Source organism: Alligator sinensis, unplaced genomic scaffold, assembly GCF_000455745.1.
Source record: "Alligator sinensis unplaced genomic scaffold, ASM45574v1 scaffold308_1, whole genome shotgun sequence".
In the NCBI taxonomy this organism is placed as follows: Eukaryota; Metazoa; Chordata; order Crocodylia; family Alligatoridae; genus Alligator; species Alligator sinensis.
Window position 1 is genome coordinate 135,912 of NW_005842041.1, and position 9,942 is coordinate 145,853.

At 38.9% G+C, this 9,942-nt stretch overlaps 1 protein-coding gene across 1 annotated transcript in view; it reads right to left on the reverse strand.

Annotated features, from left to right (window-relative positions):
- LOC102370874 (probable global transcription activator SNF2L2) overlaps positions 1-9,942 on the reverse strand; it is a 139,159-nt gene that overhangs the window by 114,387 nt on the left and 14,830 nt on the right. The window contains 1 exon segment of the mRNA XM_025202977.1: positions 1,460-1,789. Within this exon segment, the coding sequence (XP_025058762.1) occupies positions 1,460-1,789 (330 nt within the window).

Sequence of the window (9,942 nt, forward strand, 5' to 3'; positions counted from 1 at the left end):
TGGCTCATGTTCACCTTGGAGTCAATAATGACTCCGAGATCCCTTTCCGCCTCTGTGCTTTCAAGAAGGGAACTCCCCAGTATGTATGCTGTGGATTCCTTCTCCCAAGGCGCAGCACCCTGCATTTCTCTACATTGAACCCCATCCTATTCTTGTCTGCCCACTTTTGTAGTCTGTCTAAATCTAGTTGCAGCCTCTCTCTCCCTTCAAGTGTGTCCACCTCGCCCCACATCTTAGTGTCATCAGCAAATTTGGACAACGTGCATTCCACCCCCTCGTCCAAGTCGCTGATGAAGATGTTAAACAGTGCTAGAGCTGAGGGTTATCATTTTAACCCTCAACTTTTTACTGTATACTAAAGTAACTTTGGACCAAACCTATTTGACTAGCATCCAAAGCAGACAAGAACACATTCCATTAAAAGACAGTTAATGGAAATCCTTTAACGCTTTAAAAATAGATTAGCATATTTTGTAATCTGTTCTCACTGCTTAATCCATGCCTAAAATCATAATCCTCTGTTTGGTGGATGTTATGATGTTACCCATAGAGTTTTTCCTTCAGGTGAATAACAAACAGCAGGAAGAGATTAACTTTTAAAAACACAGATTAAGTTTTTATAGCTTCTAGTCACAAAACACACTGCGCAAAAAGAAATTCATAAAGGATATTTAAAATTGTCTCTAAATAATTTGGAATCTTTCCCCCACAAGGGAGGAATCATCAAGTCTTAAGTTTTGGAACCAAAAGAAATGAAGAGCCAAAAATAAATGCATGTCATTTCATTAAGGAGACTCCTATTATAACCAATTCACATATACCTGGATGAAGGAGACATCTTTTTCAGAGAGAGAAAGTGATGACATACCACTACTATACACATTTTCTGTATATGTGAATTAAACCCCACACCATAGTAGAAGAGTTTTAACACCTTGTTCAGAAAATGCAATGCAGGTACATATAAAATAATACCATATAACAAATTTTAAAAAGCACGCTTTTGTCTCAAAATTGTTTACCTATTATGCTGGTTGTAACATCTATCACTATGACAAAAAAAGAAGGAAAATATTTCTATTTTTCAGTTTACTTTATGCACTTGACAGTGCTTTCCACATAGCTATTTCCTCTCTACAGAGAGACAGTTTCTCTTGGTTTTTCTGTCCGGTTTTCTGCCTATCAATAATAGACAGAAAAAAAACATAATAATAAAATGTGATTAGCACCACAAGAGTGGCAGGGGCAGTACACGAGATTACTTTCATCTCGTTTTTTTAAACTCGCTGTCATAGTGATTTTATGCAACTCATGCCAACTTAAAGGTGAACTTTATTCCTTAAAGGGGGCCCCAAATTTGGTTCTCATTTACATGTGCACACCACCAATTCTTATAATCTTGCATGGGCATAATTTAAGGCAGAATCTGACCAATAGTTTGCAGCCTGTGTTTACTTACCAGGGAGTCGGGTATAGTTTGCAGGAGCCTGTTGTTGTTGAATTCCAGGCAGAGTCCTCTTCCCTTGAACAGCAAGTTGAAGATTTTCTGGTAAAGGCTGACCTCTAGCTAACATCTTGTATGCTAGAATCTGAGCACGGAGCTGGTGCAGCTGAACAGGGCTGAAAGGTGAAGGACCTCTGTTGGGCTGGCTCATAACCTGTGGGTCTCCTGGTATCATAGGTCCTGGCTGACTCGGTGTCATCTGAGGTGGAGTAGGGCCACCTCCAGACATTGGACTGGACACATGCTCTGGTGCTCCCAAAGGAGATGGGTGAGGAGACATATAACCTGAAAATGATTGGAGGATAAATTTACTTTCCTGCTTACCTAAGCCCATGATCCACAAAAGTTCTGTTACTTTTATAAATACCCAATGTATGCACATTTTCTCATAAGTTACTCTAGCTGCAATATTTTTTGTCAAGATAAAAATGTGATCTGAAATTCTATAGGACAACAAGCAGGGCTGGGGACAGATCTGGTAGATGAAGGTCTGAAGGGACAGAACTTGCATATCTTATTGCCCCTCTGCCTCTGGCAGCCTTTAAGTTTAACTTTTAATTGTTCCTTCCAAATACTATTTACTTGACCCTCCTCACAAGACTCCTGTATAGCAGGATAGCACTTCTAATTCACAAATTCCATATATAAAAGAGAGACAGAAAGTTTAAGTGAAATGCCCAATATTACAATGCATGTCAAAGCCAAAGCCCACTTTAGAAAACACATCCAACTCTCAAGGCTTCTCTCTTACACACTGTACCACAGGCAAGTCAAATAGGTCTAACATTTTAAACTGTCCACTAGATTTAGATGTCCCCATCTCTGAGTACCCAAGTCAAAGCACCAAGTTTTAATGGACACGTTATCAATCTTTTGCTTTGACTTCCATCTAATTTTCCCCATTTAACCTACTGAATACCAGTATTGTAAAACATAAGAAACATTTATAAAAATACAATATAAAAGTTTCAACTACTAGAACTAGCCAACAGAAAAAACTGAAGTCCTTTTTGCTCATCTCCATGTGCTGCAACCAAGTTATAGGTCACAGATGTCAGGAGCTCATGCTCAGGTACCCACAAGGGTCTACAGCCCCACACAGCTCTATCCTGGATGTAGTGAATGTCAATACAGTCAATCCCAGCCCCACACCATCCTCCTCAAAATTGCAAATTACATAGGAGACTTAGAAGTCTTCCTGATTCGAGTTTCTTTATTCTGCTTGTCCTAGTAATGGCAACAGAGGGATACCTTGAACTTCCCTCAGCACATACTGATGCCAACTAGCTGTTTTTGAAGAAAATTGAGGCTTAAGATAAGTTTAAACATGGGAATACGGTAGAACTGCAAACTCATGAAAATCAGGGTCCAGAGATAAAGGCTGGAGGAGCACCAAGATTGTCATAAAGAGCACTTTATAAACACCTGAGATAGAAGAAGGAGAGGACTTAGGGTTTCCCAAAAATGGAAAGGAGTTTCCCAAAAAGGAGGGCCCAGAAAGATGAGTTGTAGGTGGGAAAGAAGCTGCAAGTATATTTAGAGGTGACAAACAGGCAGACTGAGTTAATAATTTTCTAACCAAAGAAAAAGAAAAGATAAAGCAGAACTTGAAGAAAGGAGAAATTAAGCAGCATGAGGTTAGAACGGAAACAAAAAAATATTGGCAAAAAGACAGTTGAATGTCAAAACCTGTACATAAATTCACTCAATCCCCATGGTACAGATTCTCGGACAGCCGAAGCCGACTCGAGATGATTCAAATATCACTCGGTCGTTTGGGCGGGCTGGTGAATGGAGAGGCAGACACAGCTTATTGGTTGCAAAAACTTTACTTACGCCGCTTGTAGCCGCGACGCAGGTTGTCCGGTCGCTTGAACAACTATGTGAGTTGCTCCAGCTGGCAAGGCTCAGGCCAGCTAATCCGTCCACAAATTAAGCCGGCAGGGAAAGGGTACGTCGAGGATTGCGCTCAGCGACGGGGAGAAGAATCGATAGGTGATCAGTCTATCGATCAGCTCAGCCGCAAGTCAGATCTCTTTAGAGGCACTCTGCAGCGTGCTCAAAGTTCTCCGACTTGGGCGGAAGTCGCACGAAATTTTAAACGGCTAGCAAGCCAATTACTAGCCGCCACGTAGGAATAATTTAGAACTGGCCAATAGCGGAACACAAATTTGCATTCAAATGGCGGGAACTCTCTTGCACCGAGGTTCTTCTGTTGCAACAAAAACCTTTTGCTGTGCAAGAGGCTCTCATGTGGCGGGAAAATTCCATCGTGCCGAGGCACCAAAATCACTGGGTTGTGACACAGATAAGCATGTGATAACTACATTGAAATTCCATTTATCACACGTTTTTTTCACTAGCCCTTCTGACCACTAACCCCTCCCTCTGAAAAGTGCTGTTCACTTTCAAAAACGCATGGCCTCAAATATCTTTCTCTGTATGTCATTTTACAAGCATACAACAATCAATTACTACAGCATGACAAAAGGAAGAAAACATAAAAGCCCAACCTCTTGTAATTAACATTACTTTTAAAACTGCCTTCCAGAGAGAGGGTTTCTCCTCTCCCCTTCTAATGTATCCTGGTCTCACATATTTACTGACAGATTTTAAAAGTCCATTATCTTGCAAGTCATTGGCTATAAAAATCTATTAAATTAGGCAAAATAGGATGGCACAAACACCTATTTCTATCTTTTAGAAATAGACTTCCTTGAGGTTTGTAGAGATGTGTTACTTATAATTTCTCTCCATCTCCTCTGAACTCTGCAATAGTAAGGAAGACTGGATTTACAAGACCAGGGATTAAAAGGAATCGTCAATAAATTGTTCAAGAACACACTTCTAAAACAGTCCCAGACATACATCATTACTGTCTCAGAGGGAATCACTAATGCGACTTTCCATAATATACAACATATTCTTTGGAAAGGTCCCCATCTCAGGCCTGACTTACCCATGCCCTGTTTTGTTTCACCTGGAAAATCTGACAAGATGACAGCAACATTAGGCAATGGGGCTGTAGGTTCACCAATGACAGAGAAAGTTTTACATACTTATCAAGAGCCCTTAATGGTAAAAAGTAAATGTGACTAAAACAAACAAATGAATGGGAATCTGAGGATCAAATACATCTTGGCAAAAGTAAGTCATCAACAAAGATTTCAACTGAATTTATGCCAGCAATGAATTTGGCCCATGCACCACGAAATACAGGCTCACCTTGAAATACAGAAACATTTTTTAAGATAAGATAATGTCCCAACATAGATAATTTTATTTTGAGAGAGAAACATATATTTAAAGCCTGTGTACATTTACTAATTATTAGGTAGCAATGGCCTAAAGTAGCTAGCTTAGTAAGCTAAAATCAAGAACAGGGAGATGGTATCTGGTAATGAAGAGTTTAATACTGTGAGGATAGGTACCTAAGTGTAATGTGGCTAAAAAAAGAGGCTTTAAAAAAAATTATGTATTTCATTCAAGTCCAATTTTATACAAATTACTGTTTGCTCTTTAAAAAGGAAACCTATTTAAAATGTTTATTTCAAAAATAACAATAATTTACATACATAAAAATACCATGTAACAAAGAGTGCTCCTCAAATTTTTGTGAGTTATATAGAGAAACCATCATTCTGAGATCAATTCAATCGTTCTAAATGTCACAGTATTATAGTCCACTAATTACCTATGTTATTTTCAATCTTTGCTGTAGTACAAATGCTAATATTTATGTTTTTCCAAATATACTTATATCTAGATTCTATTGTGTTAAAGTTCTTGCTTTTGATAGCCATTGCTTCAGCTTACCCAACACATGCAGACAGAAGATTAACTGGAAGTGAAAATGCAAGAAAGCTTTGTTTTCTTTTTCCAATCTACAAATAAATGCCAGCTAGGAAATTATTATACCAACTGATTCTAAGATCTTGAAGAGCACAGGGCCATATTTTAAAGGATATTTAGGTGTTCTATGATGTAGGCAAGCATCTAGTAGGATGTTCAAAAGTGCCCAAGCTCGTTAGACACCAACCCCAATTGATTTAATGGGAATTAAGTGCCTAGGCACTTTTGAAAATTCTATTCAATGCCTACTTACAGTCAACTCTAGTTAATTCTCATGTGAGATAATTCACCTCTATGGTATAATTTTCCATTGCTCCGATTCCCCACCAGCATCCCTTCACTGCTTCAAATATCACCTCATATCAATGTATCCTGATTATTGGTCACTACTGGATAATTCACCATAATTTCCATTCCCCTTGGAGTGACAAATTATCCAGTTTATTGTATATCCTTCAGTAGCAAAATAACTTTGAGAATCTGTTAATTCATCAAGTATAGTTAAAACTTCCTTTGATTTATTAAACTGTTGGTATTAAAGATAAAGTAAGTACATTTAAGGTTGTTTTACTTTACAATTTTGAAATGCAGGGAGTCATTATATTTTCCATTGAATTCTGGTTTCCAATTCATTTCCAGCTTGGCAAACTGGGATAAAAGCAATCATCTAAGTAAATAAAATGCAACATGACAAAAATGTAAAAATTAAGAATTGGAATAAATTATCTAAACTACATAAAAGTATGCAGTAAGTATGTACAAATATAGTATCGCTCTTTTGTACTTCTTAGTGCTAACCAGAGTTAATGTCAAAGGCTGTATTTTGTTGTGAACCTGCCTCTTGTTAGAAAAACACCTAGCAAGTATAAACGTAAAACAAGATTGAAATTGATTATTTAAATCAAGGTTTCCTACTTGCTGTGTTAAATCATGATTAATATCAGTGATTTAAGTCACTTTGATTTAAATCAATCCACTCTGCCTACATTAGATTAAATTTAGTAATACAAATGCAATAATGGACAGGAGAGAATTACTTTGAGGAAAAACTGGATGAACAGAATGCACAAAACTTGCCCAGATTGCAAGTAATGGAAATATATCCTGCTATTTGAAAGCTACCAACATCAAGGAAGGAAGGAATTTTTTTCCATTGTGGACCAAGGATGTGTCTACTCTGAACTGTTCCTCAGAAAGGTCCCTACTATTACTCTAGCACCCAAGCAACTCTACTAATTATGGGTGATGGTTGGAACACAAGCATCTGGTGCCCTACTTAGAAAACATTTACTTCCAGAAAAGGCTTATGGGCCACCTGCATTAGGATTCTGCATTTCCAGCATCAGTGGAACTGTACTAGTGGGAGATCACCAGCTGATTTTTATGAAAAAGTTCAATGTAAAGAATGGTTGAAGGAAGGGTACACACACAGATTTAGCAGCATTAAGATGAAATTTGAAATTAGTATTTATTTCACCCACCTATATAGGAAGGAAGCAGTAGGTGTTTCACAGTGCACAGCCATAGAACATGTAATGCAGAATGCCTTAGCCAACTGAAGTAACAGGGACAATTTTCAAGTATACTATATCCCATCTGGAATGAGGCCAGAATACTTGTGCTAACATAGCTCTTGTGAAACTGTCTGCTGAGCGAAATGGATGGAAGCCCCAAATGTCTGAGTCATTTAAAACTAGGACTGGAAAAAACAGACAGTAGGGCGATAATCTTGCACTGGCAGGCCTAACAGATCTTTTCCCATCTCTAAAAGGCATAAAAGAAACACAAAAAAGCATAGCTAATTTAAGAACAGTAGGGCTAGTGGATGTCAATATTATCTATGAAGTATGGGTAACTTGGAGAACTGTGTAAGTCAACCCAAATTTGGGTAGCTTTGTAACAAAATGTTCAGCAAATACTGCGTGATTAAAAATGTATAGAGAGATTAAGCCCAAGAATCTTAAAACCCTGCAGTGCTTATGTTTCATTCAAGTTCTTTAATCAATTGTGAGCAGCACACGTAAAAGTCTCCTTAAAGCGGCCCAGGTTTCACTGACATATTGCAATAATTTTGTTTATTGTATTCCAGCTCCCAGGCATGGATTTTTACTTTGTTTTGACACGTCCATTCTTATTTGTCTCTCATAAAATAAAAATCACTCATTTAAATCCTTCACTTGTCTTCAGATTTCATCCTATTCCCCTTAAAAAAATTAATTTTGATTCCCTACATAACCCTATTTAGCACTTCAACAATCTGCAGCAAAATTCAGTGTCTATATCAATGTCTATTGACATCTAATGTCCATATTAATACTTTAGTACAGTAAGTTAACGTAAGCAGAATGTTGTTGTTAATACAGTATAAATTCAGTTAAAGTTGTTTAAATAATCTCACTAAACATAAAACAAGGGCAACATGTTTTCCATTCTTTATATTAACATGTTACATGTAAGAAAAACAAATCTACCAAAATTAAATAGAAGCATCAGCCAAACACAGTAAGTTGAAACCTTCAAGAGAAAATTGGTCACTGGAAACATTCAGGAAATAAAATGTTATCTCTTCTCAAATTTGATAGAAGGAGAGGAAATGGGAATTGTTGGGGAGAGAGATACCAATTCAAGAGGCTTTCCCCCCACACCAAATTAATGTCAGATTTCTGTAAAATCATCCTGTCGCAGTATGACTGCATTAAAAATGTGACAGTCTGTCTCAGCTAGTGAGAGAGATTCTTTCTGCATGACTAGCATTCCACTAAACCCAAGCAAAAGAAAAAAACAGAATCTAAATAATGAAGCTGCATAACTTATTTTAGTAATTATCTTTAGTCAAAAAAAAAAAAACCCTGAAGAGCGAATGCCTTTGAGACAGCAAATAGACATTTATCAGCAGGATGACAAAGTGGCTGCAGATTTAGCTTTTTAGATCATTTTTTTGATTTGCTCATCAAAAGTAAGCCAAAAAAGTGGCAGTTCCCTTGTTCCCTACTGCAGTCTGCAAGAATCATTACTCCCACAATACTGTACAAGCTTGCCTGGAAAATAATCCTTACTGGCAAATAAGCAGTCTGGGCCTGATTTCAAGACTATGTACATGCAGCGGTATGTCTGTTGTTTCTGCAATTGCACATGCAAATGACCTATTATTTTTCTAGCTGCCCACTTGCACATGCAAACATCTATTTTGCTCTCACAATTTTGGCAACTGCGTACCACAATCAGGTAGAAAATTGCACATCAATGGGGGGGGCGGAGGGGGGGGGAGTGGAGAGAATCAGACTACCCGCCCCCATTCTAAATATTCTTCTCAGGAGACATCAATACAGATTTTTCTCTCGTAAAATACTATATTAATGGACGTCTGAACATTACAACTAAGTCCGAAAGGAAATACAATGGCCTGTGCTCAATTCCGATTGTAAGCTTCTTGGGTAAGGATCATTTCCCATATCTGTCAGTGTTGGTACTCAACAGCTGCTCTAGTTGTTGAAAAAGGCAAACAATATTTTGTGCACTTATCTTCCATTTTTTCAGTCTCAATCTGTGTTTACAGATATTAAAGCAAGAGGGGATCTTCTACATTCACCTTCACTTGACCTTGGGCATGAACACAGACCAAAAAACTTCACACAGTGATTTCTGCACCAAGATTTTAACTTATTTTTGAGCTCCAGCATACATTAAAAAAAATATATATATATATACTGTTTTTTGATTTAGTCTTCAGATGATAGAAAATCCACCATATCTCCAGGTAAGCTGTTCCAATAGTTAATCATCTTCAGTGTTAAAAATGCATACCTTATGTGAACATTTAAATCAGGGGCAGGCAATTATTTCAAGTGGACGGCTGCTTAACGAGTTTTGGTGAGCTGTTGAGTGCCGCAAGGGTAGCCCCGAACCTGGACAGATGCCTTGCCCTCATTCACCATCTTGGGACTGGAAGTCCCACCCCCTAACCCCTAACTTTTGCCACTGGAAGTCCCTCCCCTTGCCCCAGAAGTACTCCTTTTGGGAAGGGAGTTTGCCATCTTGGAACTGGAAAAAAAACCAAATTATATACCAAAAATCAAATGTTGACAATAAGTGCTGATTTGTATTTGTGTGATGCATATAGAGCTGATTGTATAATGGCTCAAAATGAGGTCTTATTCTTGTATATTACCAGGGGGAGGGGTATGGGGTTTGTGGGCAAGCATGGGGGGTGCTTGTGGGGGGGGGGGGGTGGGTCTGGGTTTTGGGGGGTGTGTGGAGGGGGAGCATGGCTGGGGGGTAGGAGTGGGGTGTGCATGGGGCTGTGGGTGCATGTGTGGTGGGGTGTGTGCGCAAAGCAGTGAACGGGACTCCCCCCTGAAGTACATGGGTTTGTGGGGTGGGGGAGGTTTGCAGGGGAGGGTATAGGTGACTGCAGTGTTTGTGGAGTGTGTGACTGTGTGCGGGAGGGTGTGGTTGTGGGGTTTGCACAGGAGGGTTTGAGGTTATGGTGGGGTGTGCATGGGAACCCCGCCGTGTGCAAACCCTAAGCCAGTCAGCACCTGTCCCTGCCCCACAACAGCCTGGAGCCCGCACACCCTGTGGCGCCT